The sequence below is a fragment of the Rhinopithecus roxellana genome, chromosome 13, assembly GCF_007565055.1.
Source record: "Rhinopithecus roxellana isolate Shanxi Qingling chromosome 13, ASM756505v1, whole genome shotgun sequence".
Taxonomy (NCBI): domain Eukaryota; kingdom Metazoa; phylum Chordata; class Mammalia; order Primates; family Cercopithecidae; genus Rhinopithecus; species Rhinopithecus roxellana.
In genome coordinates, this window is record NC_044561.1 from 24,047,038 (window position 1) to 24,070,475 (window position 23,438).

The following is a 23,438-nucleotide window of genomic DNA, read 5'->3' on the forward strand; positions in this document are numbered from 1 at the left end:
CTAACGTCATTTCCGGCGCGCCGGTCACGACGCATCCGGGTTCTGGCGTAGGAGCGGCGGTCTTCTCGCGCGGATTGTGAAGCTGAGTTTTGGTACGCTGGACCCTCGGAGAGGTGAGCAAAGCTGGCTACGAGGGGACTCAGCGTCAGTGGGAGTAGGGGCGAAGACTCGGGGAAGGCGAGCTTCGGTCCAAGCCCTTGCGGTGTGGGGAGGGGAATCCATTTCGTAGACAGCTCTGCCGAGGCACGGAGAGGGGCGGTGCTGCTTGGGGTCTACTGGGATTTAGGGCTTGGGTTCAGTTAAGAACCTGAGCCTCCTTTGCCAAACCTAGACAGCAAGAGAGAGACAAGCCCGAGGCCTGACTTCTAGCTCTCCTGAGTTTAAGCCCTATGAGCAGTGGAACCTAGGGTAAGTTACTAACTTCTCTGAACCTCCTTTTTCTTATCTGAAGCATGAAAACTAATGGTACCTACTTTGCAGAAGTGTCTTGATGCAGACAGTTGACAGTCGTTCTCAAACGACCAGTTACCTAGCATCTACTGATGAGGGCTTCATAACTTGTGACTACTCACTCAGGGCTTATTACCACCTACTATGCCCACGGAGGCAGTGGTATTATTTAAGCTTATGTATTTGAGAGTCCTCACCTTTTCTGAAAACCCTTCTGTCCTAAACACTCCTGGAAGAGGTTGGGACCAGCTACATCCAACCAGTGCACCAGTGAATAGAAGAGGGCAGAGTTAACGTTTTGCCAGAGGTGACCAGAGTTGGACACTGCCTGTGGAAGTAGTGAACTCCGTGTGCCCTAAGGCCGCTTTCAGCAAGACAAGAATCACAATTGCTCTCACCTGTTGAATGTATTATTGTGTAGTGCACCATGCTTGGCGCTTCGCGTGCATTTAATTCTCATACACTGAGTGTCTGATAGAGTAGAATTGGAACTCAGGCCTTGATTTTAGCGTGCCTGATTTTACAATCACTTTGCTAAGTTTACTCCCTGTTGCCATAATAGTAATGATGATTGTGATGGTTAATACTGAGTGTCAACTTGATTGGATTAAAGGATAGGAAGTACTGATCCTGGGTGTGACTATGTGAATGTTGCCAAAGGAGATTAACATTTGAGTCCATGGGTAGGGAAAGGCAGACCCACCCTCAATCTGTGTGGGCATAATCTAATCAGCTGCCAGCACGGCAAGAATATAAGCAGGCAGAAAAATGTGAAAAGAGAGACTGGCCTAGCCTCCCAGCCTACATCTTTCTCCGTGCTGGATGCTTCCTGCCTTCCAACATTGAACTCCAAGTTCTTCAGCTTTGGAACTTGACTGGCTCTCCTTGCTGCTCAGCCTGCAGACAGCCTATTGTGGCACCTTGTAATAGTGTGAGTTAATACTTAATAAGCTCCTCTTTATATATATATATGTCTATTCCATTAGTTCTGTCCCTCTAGAAATCTCTAATACAATGATTAACCTAATCATGGGACTAAAGTAGAAGCTATCGTTTCTTGAGCACTTATTTTGAACTCATTGAATTTGCCTTATAAGCATTCTCTAAGGTTGGTATAGTAGTTTATCCCAATTTAAGAAATACAACTGAATCTGGTCACTCAGCTACCATGAGGTAGATTCTCTATATCAATCCCTGGCCATCTAACTGTTAAAATAGTGTTCATAATTACTATAATCTTTCAGCTCATCAGAAGAAATTCATTTTTTGCGAGGAAAACTGAAAATTTTGTTTCATCAAGTGATGTATTTCAAAAAGCATATTCTAAAAAAAATCACTCCTAGGACCACCAAGGATCCAGATATAATTCTTTCCTCAGTAATAGAAAGAAGAATCTGGGATCTAAGAAGATATCCGCTCATTTTCTAAGGCAATAGTGTACAAAATAATCTACTTAGTTATTTTTGTGTGGTTTGTGTATGTGTGAATATGTGTGATATTTATGATATTGGCTAGGACAAAGAAATATATACTTTTAAAGAATCATAGACGGTTGGGACTAGTATTTTGTTCACCTGTTTTAGTACTGATTGTTTTCTAAAAGTAGGTTTTTAATATTTTTTTTATTGAATAGTAATGCCGATTTTAATGGACTTTGAATTCAGAGAAAGTTCTGAAGGCAGCAAGGAATAGAGACTCATAAGGAATCCTCCTACTGCTGCCCCCAGGACTTTTGACCTGTGCCCTTTTTGTCTCTTCCTTTAGTGACTGGCCATGTCATTGTCCCACTTGTACCGGGATGGGGAAGGCCGCATTGATGATGATGATGATGAGCGGGAGAACTTTGAGATCACTGACTGGGATCTCCAGAATGAGTTCAACCCCAACCGACAGCGCCACTGGCAGACCAAGGAAGAAGCCACCTACGGGGTGTGGGCAGAGCGAGACTCGGATGATGAGAGGCCCAGCTTTGGAGGCAAACGGTACTGCCTGGCATGGGGGCTGCTTCACCTTGCTTTAGGGAAGAGGGGGAAGATGGGCAGGGAGTGGAGGAGATGCCCTGATAAGTATACTTCTCTCCTGGCCTTGTTGAGACTGTTAGCTGTGACATCATCTCGAGAGGTCTGGTTTCCTCTTTAGGCTAGAGTGCTGCTCTTTCACTTTTTTATTCTATTCTATTCTATTCTATTTATTTATGAATGAATGAATGACACTGTTTCACTCTGTTGCCCAGGCTGGAGTACAGTGACATAATCTTGGCTCGCTGCAACCTCCACCTTCCGGATTCAAGTGATTCTCATGCCTCAGCCTCCCAAGTAGCTGGAATTATCGGCACACGCAACCACCTCCAGCTAATTTTTGTATTATTAGTAGAGATGGAGTTTTGCCATGTTGGCCAGGCTGGTCTTGAACTCCTGACCTCAAGTGACCTACCTGCCTCAGCCTCCCAAAGTGATGGGATTACAGGCCTGAGCCACCATGCCTGGCCTCACTGATTTAATTATCAGTGTTTATTGAGCAATTACTATGTATTAGGCCTGTGCTGTAGACCCATTCTTGCCTTCCTGGAGCCCAGACTCTAGAAGATGTAAATAGGCATTTGAAACTTGTAACTGTGATATAGGACACGAGGGACATGAGGACATGAGGGAGAACACATTTTAGGGCATTTCACCTATTCTGAGAGGTCAAGGAAGATTTCTGTGGAGAAAATTGACGCTTAAGCAAGCTGATATGACTGACAGTAGAAGGTAACTAGAGTGGTAGAAGAGGTCTTAATATGCAGAGGCCTTTGATGGGAAGCATCACAGTATCCACAAGGATATGAAAGGCTTGGGGGCTGGAGCAGAGAGGGGGAAGGGTAGCATAGTGTGTGTGATAGAGAGGGTGTGATGTGGGGCTGGGTTATGTTTTGAGAAGACCCTTTTGCTGGTGTGCTCAATAGGCATGGAGCCACAGTGGAAGACTGTGAGGAGGCCAAGCCAGTGGTCCCTGCACAGGTAGTGGAGGCCTGGTCTAGGATAGTGGTGGGCGATGAGGATTCAGGCTGCATGTCTTCTCCCCAGCGCAAGGTTATATGTGCCCTGGCTGAACCTCACTCGACCAGGGTGTGCCAGGTTGGGGGTTTTTCCTCCGATGAATGGCCCCACCTGTGGCCTCTAGGCTCCATCCTATTGAGAGTGTGCCTTTTTCTTTTTCTTTTTCTTCTTTTTTTTTTTTTTTGAGATGAAGTCTTGCTCTTTCGCCAGGCTGGTGTACAGTGGTGCAATCTTGGCTCACTGCAACCTCTGCCTCCTGGGTTCAAGCGATTCTCCTGCCTCAGCCTCCTGAGGCACTACATGCGCACGCCATCACGCCCAGCTAATTTTTGTATTTTTAGTAGAGACGGGGTTTCACCATGTTGGCCAGGATGGTCTTGATCTCTTGACTTCGTGATCCACCTGCCTTGGCCTCTGAAAGTGCTGGGATTACAGGCATGAGCCACTACACCCAGCTGAGAATGTGCCTTTTTCAAAGGAGGCTGGGGGAGAAAGAGTACAGAGATTAGTTGAAACTTCTCATCCACAATGATGTCTGCAAGTGGATGACAAATAGATCAGGGATCAAAAATTGCATAATCATAATAATAATAGCTAACATCTCTTGGCTGCTTACTTGTTCTGGCTATTTCACAAGCCTAGATTAATTTTCCTTATGAGAAAGGTACCATTATTATTCCCATTTTACAGATTAAGAGACTGAGGCTAATGGTCATACAGCTAGGCAGAGGCTAACCTAGAATTGGAACCTGGACCTATCTGACTCTAGAGTTTGGGATCTGAATCACTAAGTTATGTTACATTTTTAGGAATAAAGTCTCTAAATTCTGTTGTTGCCATGAGGATGTTGAATTACTAGGTTGGTCATTTTACAAGGCATCACTTTATTTGCTGTATTCCCAGGCTTTTTTTTGTTTCTTCAAAACACAGTCTCTGTCACCCAAGCTGGAGTGTACAATGGCATGACCTCAGCTCACTGCAACCTCTGTGTCCTGGGTTCAAGTGTTTCTCATGTCTCAGCCTCCCAAGTAGCTTGGGATTACAGGCGTGTGCCACCACACTCAGCTAATTTTTTGTATTTTTATTAGAGATGGGATTTTGCCATGTTGGCCAGGCCGGTCTCAAACTCCTGGCCTCAAGCCTCCCGAAGTGCTGAGATTACAGGCATGAGCCACTGTACCCAGCTCCAGGGTTTTTTATTGTAATTTTTTCTTTTTTAAACCACACAGTACAAATATATCAATTTTATTTTATACGAAAAGGACCTGAGGTTAATGGCTTAATGTAAATGCTTGAAGCAGTCAGAGTTTAAATCAATATATTTCATTTTACAGAGTTAATTTCTTATTTCTTAGGGGACTTTAGTGTAATTTTCTTTTTTTCTTTTCTTTTTTTTTGGGGGGGGGAACATGGTCTCACTCTTTTGCCCTGGCTGGGGCACAGTGACATGATTATAGCTCACTGCAGCTTCAACTTCCTGGGCTCAGGCAATCCTCCCATCTCAGCTTCCCATGTAGTTGGGACCAGAGGCTTGCACAACCATGCCTGGCTAATTTTTATTTATTTTTTTATAGAGACAAAGTCTCAGTATGTTGCCCTGGCTGGAAATTTTCACATTCAATAAATTTAATGGATAGGAGCTTTTTCTGAGTTTGATTAATATAATTGTTATATGCTTTACATTCATATAATCTTTCAGTGGGTTTTATTTATTTATGATTATCCATCAAAATTTCTCTCTGCTCCTGTTGGATTTTTGTACTTGCAATAGTTTTCAAAACAAATGCTTTTTATGATAAATTAATTTTTTAAAATGTAGGAAAACTGTATTATCACATCATATTTTGAATTTATTATCAACCCTACATTGATGTGATAACTCTTCAGCCGTAGAGGAATATGTCAGATAAAATGTTAAATGTGACTACAGGAAGCCAAATCTGGGGTCCTTTAGATATTTTGACACATTAAAAAATGTGTTACTTTTTTTAAAAACCTTCCTTCATGAAGTTCATTCTAAGGAGTTTTCAAGCATGTAGTTTCTGCAAAGGGATTGCTGCAGAGAAAAGAGTTATTTACCAACCCCGTGGGGCTTTGTTTCTGTGCCTGCAGGGCCCGTGACTACTCTGCGCCAGTCAACTTCATCAGTGCGGGACTCAAGAAAGGGGCAGCGGAGGAGGCAGAGTTGGAAGATTCTGATGATGAAGAGAGACCTGTTAAGCAGGACGACTTTCCTAAGGATTTTGGACCAAGGAAGTTAAAAACGGTAGAGTCTTTATTGCAGGATTGTGACTCCAGTAATATCCTTCAAATGTCATTGTGGCCCAAGCATTTTCTAGCCAGGGAGAAACTTACCTGGAATGCATTTTGTGAGTATCTCCTTTTGGTGGCAGGCTTCTGTGAGTTGTGAAGTGTGTAGTGTAGTCTCTTCCTTCCTGACACGTATCACACACATTTTTGGTTCTTGTGACACTTTTCATAGTGCTATGTAACTTAGACCATTTTCCTGTTGGCCAAGCTTTCTTAGATTTTTCTTCTTTTTGTTTTTCCATTAACTAAGCTTTGATTTTTCTTCTTTGCAGGGTGGCAATTTTAAGCCCAGCCAGAAAGGTTTTGCAGGAGGAACCAAATCTTTCATGGACTTCGGCAGCTGGGAAAGACACACAAAAGGAATTGGACAGAAGCTTCTTCAGAAGATGGGCTACGTCCCTGGACGGGGCCTTGGGAAGAATGCACAAGGTATTACACTTTTGTCCTCTTGCGTGATGGAGGGCAGGCAGAGGGAAGGAGAGGGACATTGGGAGAGGAGGTTTGCTTTTCCCTTTTAAAAGCACTTTCTCTCTCTAGCCTGGTTTGCCAACACAAGACATTTGCACTCCTAAGCTACCTTGCTTTATCAAAGCTCAAGTTAAATAAGTAATTGTTTCAAGAGGAAGAAAAGGGTTAGGGTGTAAAATAGGCTGCAAACAGGTTGGAGACAGGCTTTTTTTCTGGTCCTGACCAGCTACTCAGGAGGCTGAGGCAGGAGAATCGCTTGAACCCAGGAGGTGGGGGTTGTGGTGAGCCGAGATCACACCACTGCACTCCAGCCTGGGCAATAGAGTGAGACTCAGTCTCTAAATAAATAAATAGAATAAATAAAAACAAAAATGAATTAGTTGCTAATATTTAAAAAACAATTTCACCTAAAATTCTAGATTTTGCCTGGCAGTACTTAGTTGAGGCAAGTGAGAGCTGCTCCTGGGACAGTGGACATGGTCTTCTCTTGAAGGCAATCTCCACGGCCCCCTGTTGTCTTCCACCCCAACCCACAGGAACTTTTCTTGGTCCTGAAGTCATTTGAGTTTGCCATCCCTACTCACAAGGGTTTTAGTTTTGCAGAAACAGTTATTTGTCCTTCAGGAATATCAGTAAAACATTGTGTGTAGCTTTTTTAATAACTAGAGCCATATGGCTGTAAAATTGGCTGAGCAAATCCTGCATTGGTTACTTCCATCTTCGTGTAGTAGCCCAGTCTCCTCCTGTTTTCTCATGGCCAGCCTCACTGAGACACAGCTCCTGTCACCCTCTTAACTCTTGAGACCAAAGCCTCTCAAACCAAACAGTTGGATTCTTCCTACAGGAACATTTCCCCTTCTTCTTGAGCTATTTCCTATGCATGATTGCCAAGTAGATATAATCAAATGTATCCTCCATATTCAAATTCGAGTCTCTAAATAATACTAATAACATTATTTTTTGAGATAGAATTTCACTCGTTGCTCAGACTGGAGTGCAATGGCATGATCTTGACTCACCTGCAACCACCGCCTCCCGGGTTCAAGTGATTTTCCTGCCTCGGCCTCCCTAGTAGCAGGGATTACAGGCAGCTGCCACTACACCCAGCTAATTTTTGTATTTTTGGTAGAGGCGGGGTTTTACCATGTTGGCCAGGCTGGTCTCGAACTCCTGACCTCAAGTGATCCACCCTCCTCGGCCTCCCAAAGTGCTGGGATTGTAGGTGTGAGCCACTGCACCCAGCCTCTAAATAATTATTAAAGTGAAATCCAGGTTATGTGTTGAAAACATTAGGTACATGAAAAATACATGAACTTAAGCAAAGATACGCTGAATGAGAATGAGGGGACAGCTTTTTTCCTTTTTTTGATACAAGGTCTCACTCTGTTACCTAGGGTGGAGTGCAGTGGCATGGCATGATCATAGCCTACTGCAGTCTCAACCTCCTGGGCTCAAGCCTGCCGAGTAGCTGGGATCACAGGCACACTCTGCCATGCCTGGCTAATTTTTTCTTTTTTTTTTTTTTTTTTTTTTTTTTTGAGGCGGAGTCTCGCTCTGTCGCCCGGGCTGGAGTACTGTGGCCGGATCTCAGCTCACTGCAAGCTCCGCCTCCCGGGTTCACGCCATTCTCCTGCCTCAGCCTCCCGAGTAGCTGGGACTACAGGCGCCCGCCACGTCGCCTGGCTAGTTTTTTGTATCTTTTAGTAGAGACGGGGTTTCACCGTGTTAGCCAGGATGGTCTCGATCTCCTGACCTCGTGATCCGCCCGTCTCAGCCTCCCAAAGTGCTGGGATTACAGGCTTGAGCCACCGCGCCCGGCAATTTTTTCTTTTTTTGTAGATGGGGTCTTACTATGTTGCCCAGGCTGGTTCAAGACCTTGGCCTCCCAAAGTGCTAGGATTACAAGCAAGAGCCACCATGCCTGGCCCAGGGATAGCTCTTATTTGAGACTTCAACTGTACTAAATGGAAGGGAGGCAGGGATGGAAAATTTGGAGGCGGGGCAACATCTTCATTGAAATGTTGTGGTCCTATTCGTAAACCCTTTTATGAGAAAAGCAACATTTATTTCTAGGGCTTAAACTTGTTATAAAAAAGTTAAACATAGGAGATAGGAACTCCTAAGTAAAATACATGAGGAGTCTTATATTAAATTGCAGCTTCACTTCAGTCAGAATCAATATAGTATCTTAATTATTGCATTTTCCCTAATAGAGACTTCCAAAGAAGTGAAGTATAGAATTTAGTATGCTGGAGTTCTCAGTTATAAATGTAGTGTTCTGTTTTCTTCTTGTCCACTGAAACAATCCAAGTAGAAATGGAAATCTATTTGGGATATAAATAAACCAGTCAGCAGACTGTTCTGTGGTAGCATAAATGCTCATACGTTTCAAATCACAAGGGACAAGAGTAGTGTTCTGCGGGCAGAGAATAACTCTCCTTGAGTAGCGTGTTATTTTGTGGAAGGAGCAAGAAACTGTCATTTCACTGAGTGGCTGATTCACATACATGAATTGCTGTGATCATAAGACTCTCGTTTTATCTTTTGCTGAAATTCCTCAGGTATCATTAACCCAATCGAAGCCAAGCAGAGAAAGGGAAAAGGTGCTGTGGGGGCTTATGGATCCGAGCGCACCACGCAGTCAATGCAAGACTTCCCTGTGGTTGACTCAGAGGAAGAAGCCGAAGAGGTAACTGGAAGTCAGGAGACATGGGTGGGTGGTGTCCTGTCCATTTCTAATGGCTGTTCATTTATCCCTTCATTCTATTAGTCCTCAGATGTTTATTGTACACGTACCGTATGCCAGGTACTGGGCTGAAGGCTAGGTGCACCATGATGAGGGGGCGCAGAGTTGACAGAGAGTAAACAAGCAGCTGTGGTGTGGAAGTGGCAGTTGAAATGGCAGAAGGTGCTAGGACCTGCCTAGACAGAAAATAAGGTTGGGGGTTGGGAGGTGGTGTTGACCTACTTTTATAAATAGGCTGGTCAGGGAAACCTTTGAGGAAAGGAAACATTTCAGTTGAGACATGGCAGAAGGGTGAGCTGAGAAGCCTGAGGACACTGAGAGGCTCTGAGCTTGCTAGTTAAGAAACCATAAAGGAAGCCGTTGTGGTGGGAGGGTGGTACACAAAGCAGAGGGGAAGGAAGTGCATTCAGAGGGGTGGGCGGGCCACAAGATGGGCCTTGACAGCCATTTTTAGGTGCTTGGGTTTCATCCCAAGTGCAGCAGGGAGCCATCTGCTGGCAGCTGTGTGTCCCTTTTCCCCAGTGATAGAAGGGGCCAGCTCTGTTGACTGAAGTATTACTCTTTTCCCATTTGAATTTATGGAGGAAAGCAGGATATGGCAAAGAAACACGTTACTCTTCTTGTCACTGACCTTTTGATGACACAGTCATCTGATAATGTGGGATTGACCACTCTGAGTCAGGGGTTCTCAGACTTAGAAGCCTACAGGTGCCAGGCACACCACAGAAGCAAGTAAGATGAGCCAGGTGCTAGACAATAAAGAGTGGTGGGGACTGCGGCACAGAGGTGAGGCCTTAGCCTGTCTAGAAGGTAAATCTTTATTCAGCTCTAGGTGATTGTTGCTTATGAGGATGTGGGCTTAGTATTGCCTGATCCTCCGATTTTCCCAAAGTAGCCAGATGTGTAGATACTTTTAGAGAAAAAAATGACAAGTCTTAACCAGTATGAGAAAAACATAATGACAACTCCAAAACCAACTTCTGTGGGCTGGATTCTACTACCGTCACGCTAAGAAAGTTTACAGTGGCTCCAGTGGCGCAATCGGTTAGTGCGCGGTACTTATAAGAAAGTTTACAAATTTGCATTGGGCCACATTCAAAGCTGTCCTGGGCTGCGGGTTGGACAAGCTTGCCGTAGCTCCTCCTGTAGAAAGGTTTTGCAGACCCTCATTATAAGAGATACCTTTGCTTTGAGAGTCAGGGCCTGCTTATTTATCTTCATTTTAAAGTGAGAAACAAGATTTTGTGTACTTAAAAAATCCTTTACATTGCATTTCTAAGTTTTACATGAGGTACATTTAAACTAGTATAGTGCCTGCCCGTAGTAGATGCTCAATGCATGTTGTTTCCTTTATCTTTATTTTTGTTTCTCCCTCCCATCTGGTGTACCTGCCTTCTGAACCTCATTATTTGTAAGAGGGTAAATGGGGTCAAGGAGTTATCATTAGATAGTTTTGGTGTCACGCAGGTGCATCCTTTCCTTCCTTCATATAGAACCTGGAAATAAATCTAAGACAGTGAATGGTGACATCTGTTAATGGTCTCAGCTGTCTCACCTGTTGTAAAAAGTGGTTTGCTGCATCTGACTGTATCCTTCTGGTTCAGGAGTTTCAGAAGGAGCTGAGCCAGTGGAGGAAAGACCCAAGTGGAAGCAAGAAGAAGCCCAAATACTCTTACAAGACCGTGGAAGAGTTGAAGGCCAAGGGCAGGATTAGCAAGAAGCTCACTGCTCCCCAGAAGGAGCTTTCTCAAGTCAAGGTATGGGGGCCTTTGGACACCTGGTACAGGAGCCACACCCCAGAATTAATCACTGAACATGTTCTAGGGTTTTTTGGATCTTCTGGCTAGGCTTTTTTTTTTTTTTTTTTTTTGCTTTTCTCACTTATTTTATGGGAGTGTAATGAATACTATTAATATCATGTTCCTATTCATTACACTCCCATATTTAGTAATAGTTACCAAGTTCCTTCTCTGCCAGGCACTCTTCATGGCACTACACTGGTGAACCAAATGATGTTCCTGTGTTTCTGGAGCTTACATCAGTGAATTCAGTAACATTCTTATTATTAAAAACTCACTGTGAAGATTTATAATGAGTGCATAATTCCAGAGAGTGGCTGTACTGTATTACTTGATCCTACCTCTGTTGTTAGGCGTTGAGCTTTTATCGGGTTTAGTTTGGATTTTTGACTGGTTAGTTTGTATATAAAACTCTGTCTTTGAGACATTTTTTAAGGATAGACATATACATGTGCAATCACCATGTTAAATACAAAAGTACTTAAGGCATTCAAATAGAAGGTTGTATTAACTCTGTCTGACCAGGAGGGCAGGAGAGAGTTCCCAGGGCTCCTTAGCCAGCATTGAGTATTTTCTTTTTTTAAGATAGATTAAATTTTCACTCACTGTTACATGCATATAGTGTATTATGTTTTCCATTACTTTTTCCAAGTAGTCAAAGAACAGTGGTGACAGTTGCCTGTTGTCATTTGCTGTAGGATATATAGTGTGTCATAGACCTCAAAGCCTTTAGTGGGGTTCTCAAACGTGTGCTGTTATATTATCTGGACGACCTGATAAGAAATACGGGCGTCTAGGTGCCTCCCAGGAATTTTGAGTTTAAACTGAACCTCAAGACTCTTCTTTTTTTCGATTCTAATGCTGGTGGTTCATGGATCACACACTTACTTAAAAAGTGGTGATGAATCATTCTGCTTCAGAAGTGCAGTCCATATTCACATTTCCTGTTTTCCTAAAATACTGGAATTAGCTCATTGCCTAGGTTGCCTTTGTTCAATTAGCCTTTTGTATGTTTTATTTTAAAATTAAAAGGCTGGGCGCGGTGGCTCACGCCTGTAATCCCAGCACTTTGGGAGGCCGAGGCGGGTGGATCAGGAGGTCAGGAGATCGAGACCTTCCTGGCTAACATGGTGAAACCCCGTCTCTACTAAAAATACAAAAAATTAGCCAGGCATGGTGGCGGGCGCCTGTAGTCCCAGCTATTCGAGAGGCTGAGGCAGGAGAATGGTGTGAACCTGGGAGGCGGAGCTTGCAGTGAGCTGAGATCGTGCCACTGTACTCCAGCCTGAGCACCAGAGCAAGACTCCGTCTCAAAAAATAAAAAAGTTTAAAAAATTAAATTAAAAAAGCAACTTCGTTATTATAGTAGTGTGTAGTACATTTTAGAAAGTTAGGAAATAGGCAGAAATATAGGAAATATTTTCCATCCTTCCAAGATTACCAAATGTTAACATCTTGTTATACATCCTAGATCTTTTCTATGCTTATGTGCATTTTTTTAATCAAAATGTGAGATTCTGATTGTGTTACCTTCTTTGATCAGTACAGCTTCTACCTTTCCATTAAAATAAATTTTCACATCTACTAATACTCAGTCCCTATTTAAATTTCATGTTTCACTAAAAAGTCTTCTCCATCTGGCTTGCTCAAAGTGATCCAACCTAGAACTGCTTGCTGCATCTGATTTTGTCCCTGGAGTCTCCTTTAGGCTAGGACAGTGTGGATCCCACTTTACAACACTGCCCTTCTCCAGCTCTGTTGAATAATGTGGTTTCTACACACTTCCCTGTCATGGGGCCTTCCCCTGAGCTTAGCTGTGTGTTTAACGGGGCCATGGTGGTGTTAACCTTCTTCCCTCTACGTTTTCCAAGGTCATAGACATGACAGGCCGGGAGCAAAAGGTCTACTACAGCTACAGTCAGATCAGCCACAAGCACAATGTTCCCGATGATGGGCTGCTGCTGCAGTCCCAACAGCTGCCACAGTCTGGCAAAGAGGCCAAGGCTCCGGGCTTTGCGCTGCCCGAGCTGGAGCACAACCTGCAGCTGCTCATTGACCTCACGGAGCAGGAGATCATCCAGAATGACCGGCAGCTACAGTATGAGCGGGACATGGTGGTCAACCTCTTCCACGAGCTGGAGAAGATGACCGAGGTCCTGGACCATGAGGAGCGGGTCATCTCGAACCTCAGCAAGGTCCTGGAGATGGTGGAGGAGTGCGAGCGGCGGATGCAGCCCGACTGCAGCAACCCCCTCACCCTGGACGAGTGTGCCCGCATCTTCGAAACCCTGCAGGACAAGTACTATGAGGAGTACAGGATGTCCGACCGTGTGGACCTCGCCGTGGCCATCATCTATCCACTCATGAAGGAGTACTTCAAGGAGTGGGATCCCCTCAAAGTGAGTTGTTGGGAAAATCAACCTATCCCTGCCTCTTGGTTGGGCTTACCCTTGCTTGATGAGTTGGTCCAGTGGGCAGGGAGGGCTGGAGAGCCTGCTGCCCCTTAGCTGCTCTGCCTTTCTCCTCAGGACTGCACTTACGGCACCGAGATAATCTCCAAGTGGAAAAGCCTCCTGGAGAATGACCAGCTCTTGTCTCATGGTGGACAGGACCTCTCGGCAGATGCCTTTCACAGGTACCACGGGGCAGGGCTTTGCACTCCAGCTCCTTTCTCCTGGGGGGTTGGGAAGGACTGCTGAAGGTGGGGGAAGGCAGCAGTGCTGGCCTTGATTAATTCTCTGTTCATGCTGATACCGCTTTAGGAATTTAAATTCATTTGGCCATGAATTTATTTTTTATTTTTTTGAAATGTTTTATTTCCACAGGGTTTTGGGGAACAGGTAGTATTTGGTTATATGAGTAAGTTCTTTGGTGGTGATTCGTGAGATTTTGGTGTACCCATCTCCTGAGCAGTATACATTGAACCCAATTTGTAGTCTTTTTTTTTTTAAACGGAGTTTTACTCTGTCGCCATGCTAGAGTGCAGTGGCGTGATCTCAGCTCACTGCAACCTCCAGCTGCCTGGTTCAAGCAATTCTGCCTCAGCCTCCCGAGTAGCTGGGATCACAGGCATGCGCCACCACACCCAGCTAATGTTTGTATTTTTAGTAGAGACAGGGTTTCACCATGTTGGCCAGAATGATCTCCATCTCCTGATCTTGTGATCCACCCGCCTTGGCCTCCCAAAGTGCTGGGATTACAGGCGTGAGCCACCGTGCCCAGCTCAATTTGTAGTCTTTTATCCCTCACCCCATTCACTCTTTCCCCAAGTCCCCAAAGTCCATTGTGTCATTTTTATGCCTTTGCATCCTCATAGCTTAGCTTCCACTTATGAGTGAAAACATGTTTGGTTTTCCATTCTTGAGTTACTTCACTTAGACTAGTAGTCTCCAATTCCAACCAGGTTGCTGCAAATGCCATTAATTCATTCCCTTTTATGGCTGAGTCATATTCCATTATATATATACATACACACACCAGTTTCTTTATCCACTTGTTGATTGGTGGGCATTTGGGTTGGTTCCACATTTTTGCAATTGTGAATTGTGGTGCTGTAAACTTGTGTGAGCAAGTATCTTTTTCATACAATGACTTCTTTTGTTTTTTTTTTTTTTTGAGATGAAGTCTCGCTTTGTCACCAGGCTGGAGTACAGTGGCGTGATCTTGGCTCACTGCAACCTCTGCCTCCCGGGTTCAAGCGATTCTCCTGCCTCAGCCTCCTGAGTAGCTGGGACTACGGGTGTGCACCACCATGCCCACCTAACTTTTGTATTTTTAGTAGAGATGGGGTTTCACCGTGATGGCCAGGATAGTCTCAATCTCTTGACCTCATGATCCGCCTGCCTTGGCCTCCCAAAGTGCTGGGTTTACAGGCGTGAGCCACCACGCCCGGCCATGACGTCCTTTCTTCTGGGTAGATACCCAGTAGTGGGATTGCTGGATCAAATGGTGGTTGTACTTTTAGTTCTCTAAGGAATCTCCACAGTTTTCCATAGTGGTTCCATTTGGCCATGAATTCTGCTGACACTTGTCAAATGTCTGTTGAGTATCATGCTTGTGCTAGGTGCTGGGCTTACCCTAGGAGTATAGCAGACAGCCTCTGTCTATAGTACAGCAGAAAAGGCAGATGGGAAATAGGGTAGTGAACAAATAAAGGCAGGATGCACACCAGGTACAGCGATAGAGAACTGGAGGAGTGACCTTGGAATGGGGGTTAGGACAGAGGTCTTAGAGGAGGTGACATTGAAACTGTGATCAGAGGGTGAGAGATGTCAGCTCATGAATAGAAGCCTATAGGTGGGAAAGCACTTGATACCTAGGAAGAGACTTTTGTGACCCTAAAGCAGCTCTGCCAGGTGGGCAGGCACTGCCTACGAGACCAAGGCCTCAGTTCGAGAGGAGAGTCACGAGAACAAGGAAGAGGCAGGCTCAGGTCTGGCCGGCATGGTGACTGGCCTGATGGTTTCCTCTGATCGGATTTCTATGCTGTTGCATTTTTATTTCTGATTCTAGAGAGGTGGGCGGTGGTGGTGGTTTTTGAAACCAATCAGTGTAATTAACCAGCCTGTCCTCTGCCTTTCTCCCATAGGTTGATATGGGAAGTCTGGATGCCTTTTGTTCGAAATATTGTCACTCAGTGGCAGCCAAGGAACTGTGACCCGATGGTGGACTTTTTGGATAGTTGGGTGCACATCATTCCTGTGTGGATCTTAGATAATATACTGGACCAACTCATCTTCCCCAAGCTGCAAAAGGAGGTGGGATGAGAGTCACAGGAACAGCTGTCATCACTAACCACAGGGACTTGTTCAGTCTATGTCTTCGTTATCTCAGTGCTGTTAAAACGCCTGGAATTAACAGAATTTGTCAACACAACTATTGACCTAGAGTGTTAATTCCAGCCTTTTTCTCAGCACTTTTTCCCCCAAGCCACCCTCAGGAAGGAATTCATTTTCTTGATTTCTTCACTAAAATTAGAATTATGCTATTTCTGATATGTAATCAAATGAATGGGCATATTTGTTTGGCGATGTACAAAGGACCGTGGGCCTTGGAGAGCATGGGGCCTCCTCCAGGGGCAGCTCTTGCCTTTAACCACACGGGTGTTATGTGACTGCCCCACAGGCGACATGAACTGTTTCTTCTGTTTCTTCTCCCCACTGTGCAGGTGGAAAACTGGAACCCGCTCACAGACACTGTTCCCATCCACTCTTGGATCCACCCATGGTTGCCCCTTATGCAGGCACGGCTGGAGCCGCTCTATTCCCCCATCCGTAGCAAGCTGTCCAGTGCCCTGCAGAAGTGGCACCCCAGCGATTCCTCTGCCAAGCTCATCCTCCAGCCCTGGAAGGATGTCTTCACTCCTGGCTCCTGGGAAGCATTCATGGTCAAAAACATAGTGCCCAAGCTGGGTAAGGATATGGGGAAAATGCAGTCCAAGCCCAGCAGCTTTGGTGCCCTGGTTTCTGTGGTCAGTGGTGATTTAAAGCATAGCCTTTGTATTCATGAAAGTGCTTAGTACACAATATTCCTTGCTGTTCAGAGGCTGAACATAAATGTAACTTGGGTCCTTTCTGCTGTTTATTTACAACAGCGACTAATAGTTGACAGTAACAACATCAGACTCTGTGCCTTGTGGTTTTCCCGATTGGCTTTGGCTTCTGGTAACAGGACAGCCCTTGGAGTTCTGAAATTTTTGTAGTATTTTATTCTAAATTATTAGGGAGTTATTTCTGGGTTAGCAAAAAATATATATATATACTTTTTTAAGAATTGCTATGTCAGGAGCTTAAATTTGACCTTTAAAAGCAGATTAAAGCCTGAGCAACATGGTGAAACCCCATCTCTACCAAAAATACAAAAACTAGACAGGTGTGGTGGCATGTGCCTGTGGTCTCAGCTACTAGGGAGGCTGAGGCAGGAGGATGGCTTGAACCTGGGAGGCAGAGGTTGCAGTGAGCTGAGATCTGCCATTGCACTCCAGCCTGGGCAACGGTGAGACCCTGTCTCAAAAAAAAAAAAAAACCACCAGGAGCTGTGACTCATGCCTGTAATCCCAGCACTTTACGGGGCTGAGGTGGCAGATCACCTGAGATCAGGAGTTTGAGACCAGCCTGGGCAACATGGCAAAACCCCGTCTCTAATAAAAACACAAAAATTAGCCGGCCGTGGTGGTGCACACCTGTACTCCCAGCTACTTAGGAGGCTGAGGCACAAGAGTCACTTGAACCCAGGAGGCGGAGGTTGTTGTGAGCTGAGATGAAAACGGACATTGTCTTGTGCTTCTGTGGCTTTGCCGGTACTAAAGCTGTGCCTTACAGACCGGGTTTCTCTTCCAGGGATGTGTCTTGGTGAGCTGGTCATTAACCCCCACCAGCAGCACATGGATGCGTTCTATTGGGTGATCGACTGGGAAGGGATGATCTCTGTCTCTAGTCTGGTGGGACTTCTTGAAAAACACTTCTTCCCCAAGTGGCTTCAGGTACACTTTGTTTTGCTTGGCTTTCTGGGGGAAGGAACTGGGTGGGGATTAAGTTAATTTTCTGCCGAGGCCTGACTGTAGGTACAATTCCATAATAAAAATAAATTACACGGTAGGGTAGGAATGAGTTAGGTCGTCTTAATAGTGGGCAGCATTTATTGGACATTTGCCATGTATCAGAAGCTGTTCCAAGCACTTTAGTTGCTTTATCTCACCTCCTGTCAGCAACCCTATGGGGTAGGGGCTATGGTATCCCTGTTGTGTAGACATGGAAACAGAGGCTCAGAGAGTTTACACGCAAGGGCACTGTAGCTACCAGGCTGACTCCAAAATCAATATTCCTGAGTCCTAGACTGTTCAGCTACTATAAATCCCTGTAAAGTGGTGTCACTAGCCTGCAGGACCAGGATCAAAACAAAACAAATGGCCCCTTCGGAAATCTTGCCTTCATTTGTTGCCACCATGGATGCAAGTAATTTTTCTTTTTGGCAGGTGCTGTGCTCTTGGCTCAGTAACAGCCCAAATTATGAGGAGATCACCAAGTGGTACCTGGGTTGGAAGTCTATGTTCTCAGACCAAGTGCTGGCGCATCCATCTGTCAAGGACAAATTTAACGAGGCACTTGATATCATGAACCGGGCGGTGTCCTCCAACGTTGGTAAGTGAGGATTCCCATTTTGGATGTCCTGGCCCTGAGTTTCAGATTTTACACATGTAAATGACACAGAATCAGCGTTTTCTGGTTCCTGTAGGCAGCCTAAACCTTAGGTCACACTTTTGCCCATAGCAACAGACTCTCACCCTGCTGATTGGGGTACATGGTCAGCTGGCACCCACTGCCCAGGTCTACCATGACTGAGAGGGGCGTCTTCCCTGAGTGGAGACTGACTTAAGCTGGATTCAGATGTCAGTCTAACCCCAGGCCCCGCCCTCTTAACCACTGTGCTGTGTGGCCTTTTAAGGCTCATTCAGCCCTGAACCTGCTGCTCAGGTGACACATCTTACAGTGTGGGGATGGGCACACGCTCTGACACTTGGTGACTGCTCAGCCTTCATCAGCCCCATTTGACCTGTTAAACAGTAAGGTCTACTTCGTAGGCTAAAAGGGGGACTGAGTTCATGCTTGTGTGTAGCCTTCAATAGGTGGTGTCTGTGTTGTCAAAAACAGGCAGTTCACTGTTCATGTCCTGTATCTATTCCCAAGTTCTAGGCAAGTCATTCTGCCTAGATCATAAGTAAATGAAAGTATGTTTATGTTTCTACATTTGGGAGCCTATTTCAACCAGTCCTGTGCTCCAGTGTTGCTCATTAGCCGGTTCACAGCATTGAAATGGGATCATCTAGTCTGTGTTTCACAGATAAGCCCAGTGAGGCTAAGAGCCTGTTCAAGGTCACATAGTTAAAGGGTGGCAGTTAGAACTAGAATTTCTATTTCCTGAGTCTTTAATTCTTGTTATTTAATAGTTAGCCTAGGCCAGGCGCCATGGCTCACGCCCGTAATCCCAACACTTTGGGAGGCCCAGGCGGGTCAATCACAAGGTCAGGAGTTCGAGACCAGCCTGAACAACATGGTGAAACCCCATCTGTACTAAAAATGCAGAAATTAGCTGGGCGTGGTGGCACATGCCTGTAACACCAGCTACTCAGGAGGCTGAGGCAGAAGAATCACTGAAACCTGGGAGGCGGAGGTTGTAGTGAGTGGAGATCGCAAGCACTGCACTCCAGCCTAGGCAACAAGAGAGAGACTCAGTCTCAAAAAAAGAAAAGAAAGAAAAAAAGAAAAAATAGCCTATTCTGTGAAAACAGAGATTAAGTAATAAGGCAAATATACTTCTCTGCTTCCGTAATGATCAAGTTCTTTCTAAAAACTCTTCTTTAGCTACCCCTGGCCTCATGTTTCCAAAACTGTTCTCTGTATATACCCCTCAGTGAGCACTTAGCATTTATAGTCTTGTATTATCCTTCAACACCAATTTCAGCTCCCCAAATATATGTGAACTCCTTTCAGGATGTGGGGCCTATGTGGGTAGGTTAAAAATAAAGCCAGCGTGGGCCTGTTTTCAAGGTACTAAAAGCTGCCTCTTTGGTGGTGTGAAGTGGAAACTCTACAGAGCAAGGTGGAAACAGGAGAGTGGCTGAGGACTCTCTGCTAATGTTTCCAGCTCTGAAAGAAGAAATCCCTTGCAGATACTTCATTTTAAAATGCTGAATATTTAATAATCTCTTTGGTTACTAGATACTAGCCAGAAACCTTCTGAACAGTTTTTATGTGATACTGGCCAGTTGTCTAAACTTCCTCCAAAGCTGTATCTTTGAGGCAGAACTGCCCTTCCGTGAGTCACAAGCACTCTGGCACACCCAGACCTGGGCCAAGTCAGCGTCAACTTCCATACACCTGGAAACACCTCTCCTCACTGCCCTGTCCTCCTGTATCTCTCAGGTGCCTACATGCAGCCAGGAGCACGGGAGAACATTGCCTATCTCACCCACACGGAGCGAAGGAAGGACTTCCAGTACGAGGCCATGCAGGAGAGGCGGGAGGCTGAGAACATGGCCCAGAGGGGCATTGGCGTGGCCGCCAGCTCTGTGCCCATGAACTTTAAGGACCTCATTGAGACCAAGGCTGAGGAGCACAACATTGTCTTCATGCCCGTCATTGGGAAGCGACACGAAGGGAAGCAGCTCTACACCTTTGGCCGCATTGTGATCTACATCGACCGGGGAGTGGTCTTTGTCCAGGGCGAGAAGACATGGGTGCCCACCTCACTGCAGAGCCTGATCGACATGGCCAAGTGAACTGTGGCAGGTCCAGAGCCAGCCAGAGACTTGCCCCTGAGAGGGATGTGTTGTGAATAAACAGTATTTTAGTTCACCTTCAAAAGCGTAACTTCTTTACTCAGGAGCTACTCCACATTGGGCCAGGTCACGAGGGAAGGATGTAAAGCGGGACAATGCCACTTAGCAGTGCAGGAATCTATACCAAGTCCTCATGTGGGGTATCGTCCTCAAAACAAGACAGCCAAGTTGATGTTCTTTCCTGGCAAAGGAGTTCTCTGTAGTTCCTCCATGGCAGCCTTCCCTTTAGTCTCCGGTGGCAGCTTCTACCTCAGCCAACCTCACAGTGAGTTCAGTCAGTAGCGGAAGGATCTTCTGTCTTGTTCCTGATGATTTCAAGGTCCTCACAGTCCTGATAATCTGGTTCTTCCTGAAACTCCCAAATATCTGTGGAGAGCTGTTCTAGCTTTTGCACGGGGAACCAGTGGACAGAGGTATCATTAAATATGTCCATGTATTGTGAAGTCTGAGGAAACTCAAGCTCCTCCAGTCCTTTTAAAATCTGAGCAGAAAAATGCAAGTGTGAAAACTTTAGCTAGTCACAGTAATCCCCACCCTTCTGGGAGAAATTGCCATTTTACTTGTCATCCCACTTTCCTTTTTAAAAAAATAACAAATAGGATATTTCAATTTAAATGCTTTTGCACAATGAATTGGGCGCCCCAAGGACAGTGGATATCATGGACTGTGATACTGGGAATAAAGGAAATAAGGAAAAAACTAAGAGATGCATTAAAGAGTCATAGCTTTCTGGAACACAGACCCATGGAGAGAGCTGACAGTACACTAGCGCCACTTAGCCCCTGAGTTTCCTCCTACACCTGTAAAGATAGAATTCTTCACAGTTTCACACCCTTTTCCATCCCAGCCCCTTTATTCAGATAGATACCTTCGCAATGTAGGGATAATTTTTATGCAGAATCCTTGCCAACAACCTAGAAATTAAAAAAAAAAAAAAAAAAAAAACCATGATTAGGAGGTATGAGGATAGTTTCATTCAACTTAAGACACAGAAGGGCAAGATGATTGAAGTATAGGAAGAATTCAGGAAAAAACTCGAGATGTGGAGTAAACCAGTTAAATAGTTGAAAATGCGGGCCAAGCGTGGGTAATCCCAGCACTTCGGGAGACTGAGGCGGGGCGGATCATTTGGGGTCAGGAGTTCAAGACCAGCCTGGTCAACATGGTAAAACCCCATCTCTACTAAAGCCGGGTGTCCTGGTGCATATCTGTAATCCCAGCTACTCCTTAGGCTGAAGCAGGAGAATCGCTTGAACCCAGGAGACTGAGGTTGCAGTGAGCCGAGATCACACCACTGTACTCCAGCCTGGGGGACAGAGTAAGACTCCATCTCAAAAGAAAAAAAAAAAGAAAGAACATACTCCAGTAATTGTGCCCATTTCATCAAGACAAATGACTGAGCAGACTCCTAAGCACTGTGAAACAGAATGAGGATGTGGAGCTGTAGGCAGAGGAATCAAATAGCTTTTCCCTGTTTTCAAAACCATTTCTGTGTATCACAATGGAAGGGAGGAATTCGTGGCAAAAAGACTCCTTCACTTGCTTCACAGCTTGAGTCAGGGTTTGACACCTCCTGTATTTAAGCCTTCATCCCGTTCCCTATGGAAAAGCATTTCCCCAGTACGGAATTATCAAGGAAACGTTTTCTGTGTGTAGGTCAATCTGAGGTATGGGCTTCACCTCAGGGCCTGAATCTCAGCATTCTCAGACTTACCTCTCCTCAAGTCCTTTGAAACTGTTCCCAATGATGACCATCTTAGAAAGGGCATCTACTGACCAGTTACTCCACAAAAGATTGTTGTACAAGGCCGTCCCACAATGGAGCATGTAAAAGATGGTAGGCTCCCCGCGAATACTCCGTTTCCCTTCCTGGGGATACGATATTCATAGGTGTAAACATGCTCACAACCTATTATTTACAGTAAGGTGAGGGAGAGGTAAGGATGGGGTTAATCATGAGACAAACTAAAGGATCAAATGGAAAAAGGCTCATTTTGTGGAACAGTTACACTCGTATATGAAATCTATACAGTTAGCAGAACTAGAGTCAGGAAATCATGATGTCCCAAAAGAACTCATGTTTACTTAATAAATGTGTGTCTCATGAACACAAAGTCTCATGAACACTAATGGAGGGGCTTCCTGGATCTATGATAGCAAGGACAGGAGGGATAGTGATGTTACTTACCCCATGTATTTCCCCCATGTTCGGTAATCCACACTTCCCATGTCACTTCCTGCAGATCTGTATAACTAAGTCCTCTTCCAATGTCCCTGAGGCACAATCACCCCTCCTGAGAACCACTGCTCTATGGCCAAATTCTAGCAGGGAACATAAGGCCCTTTGACCCTTGCCCACCTCTGGCCTGCCTCTCCTCTTCTTGCAGCTTCCCTTGTGTTAATAACAAACTGGCAGTGGTTTCCTGAACAGCCAGCACTGCACAGCTACCTGCAATCCTGGTTCTGTCCCACTAGCAAACTGCTGGTAGACCTTCAAAGCCCAGCTCAGACCCAGGAATCCTTCCTCCATCCCTCCAAACACCTCTCTTGTCTCAGCTCCTAGTACAAGGTTCTGCCTCACTATTTCACTCCTCATTCACTTGTTTACAGGTCACATGCCCTGATGTGACCACGGGCTCCCTGAACACTGGGACTGGGTCCCATTTTTTTTGGTCTCCCCAAAGCTCCCTGCCTAGCACACAGCAGGCACCCAGAAAGATGATCTGAACTGAGTGACAGTGTTTTAGGACCTTGCCAATATCAGGGAATGACTCTTCTCTCAACTTGAGCCATATTTTCATACATAAGCAGTAAGATGGCAGTTTCAGGACACACACAGGAATCAAATGATTCTAATCCCCAAGACAATGTAAAATCGAAATCGGAGGGATTTGCTCATACTGGTTTTGGCCCTGTGCTTGAGAGATGCATTTCTTTATTCCACAGGTCTCAGAAATGTCAAATCCCAGCTATTTTGGGGCGTGCAAATGTGAGCAGAGAATTAATCCACAACTCACAGCCAGGTGCTATGGGTTTGCCTGGGTTATAGCATCAAAGAGGAATGCTGCAACCCCTTTTATGACCTCCCTGGGACAGGGTAAAATCCAACTAGAAAGACCTCGCTTGAGGCACCTAGATTTTTATTTTTCAATAGCAACAGCAAATACCAAGTTAGCATAATTTCCAGACAAATAATTCTCACAAAAGTGGTTCAGACCTAACGTGTTCTGGTTCATGCCATCTGTGTAATTTTTTTCTGATGGGCACAACACAAGCCAAAATGTAGGTAA

General features: G+C 45.2%; 2 protein-coding genes across 4 annotated transcripts in view; one reads left to right on the forward strand and one right to left on the reverse strand.

The window, feature by feature from the left end:
- Positions 1-21,064, forward strand: TFIP11 (tuftelin interacting protein 11). Of its 3 annotated transcripts, none has more exons than XM_030915846.1 (14): positions 5-113; positions 332-408; positions 2,215-2,432; positions 5,601-5,754; positions 6,071-6,227; positions 8,828-8,955; positions 10,617-10,769; positions 12,683-13,210; positions 13,340-13,446; positions 15,400-15,568; positions 15,979-16,222; positions 17,150-17,292; positions 17,785-17,950; positions 19,733-21,064. In XM_030915846.1, the coding sequence occupies exons 3-14, from the start codon at positions 2,224-2,226 to the stop codon at positions 20,086-20,088; spliced, it is 2,514 nt and encodes an 837-aa protein (XP_030771706.1). In that variant the 5' UTR covers positions 5-113; positions 332-408; positions 2,215-2,223; the 3' UTR covers positions 20,089-21,064. The 3 variants fall into 3 exon arrangements, with proteins under 3 accessions (XP_010373885.2, XP_030771706.1, XP_030771707.1); XM_030915847.1 differs by having other exon boundaries at positions 40-113; positions 336-408; positions 19,733-20,173; XM_010375583.2 differs by lacking the exon at positions 332-408 and having other exon boundaries at positions 1-113; positions 19,733-20,173.
- Positions 20,161-23,438, reverse strand: part of SRRD (SRR1 domain containing) — an 8,013-nt gene continuing 4,735 nt past the window's right edge. The window contains exons 5-7 of the mRNA XM_010375582.1: positions 21,863-22,017; positions 21,017-21,062; positions 20,161-20,629 (exon numbers count right to left, since the gene is read on the reverse strand). Coding sequence (XP_010373884.1) covers positions 20,420-20,629; positions 21,017-21,062; positions 21,863-22,017 — 411 coding nt within the window. The 3' untranslated portion in view covers positions 20,161-20,419. The remainder of the gene's footprint in view (positions 20,630-21,016; positions 21,063-21,862; positions 22,018-23,438) is intronic.

What these genes read in the sequence shown, in the direction of transcription:
- TFIP11 (XM_010375583.2), top strand. Translation starts at nt 2,224, where the DNA reads ATGTCATTGTCCCACTTGTACCGGGATGGGGAAGGCCGCATTGATGAT. An exon ending in CCCAGCTTTGGAGGCAAACG is followed by an intron (nt 2,433 to 5,600) that starts GTACTGCCTGGC and finishes CTGTGCCTGCAG; the next exon opens with GGCCCGTGACTACTCTGCGC. An exon ending in AGGAGCTTTCTCAAGTCAAG is followed by an intron (nt 10,770 to 12,682) that starts GTATGGGGGCCT and finishes ACGTTTTCCAAG; the next exon opens with GTCATAGACATGACAGGCCG.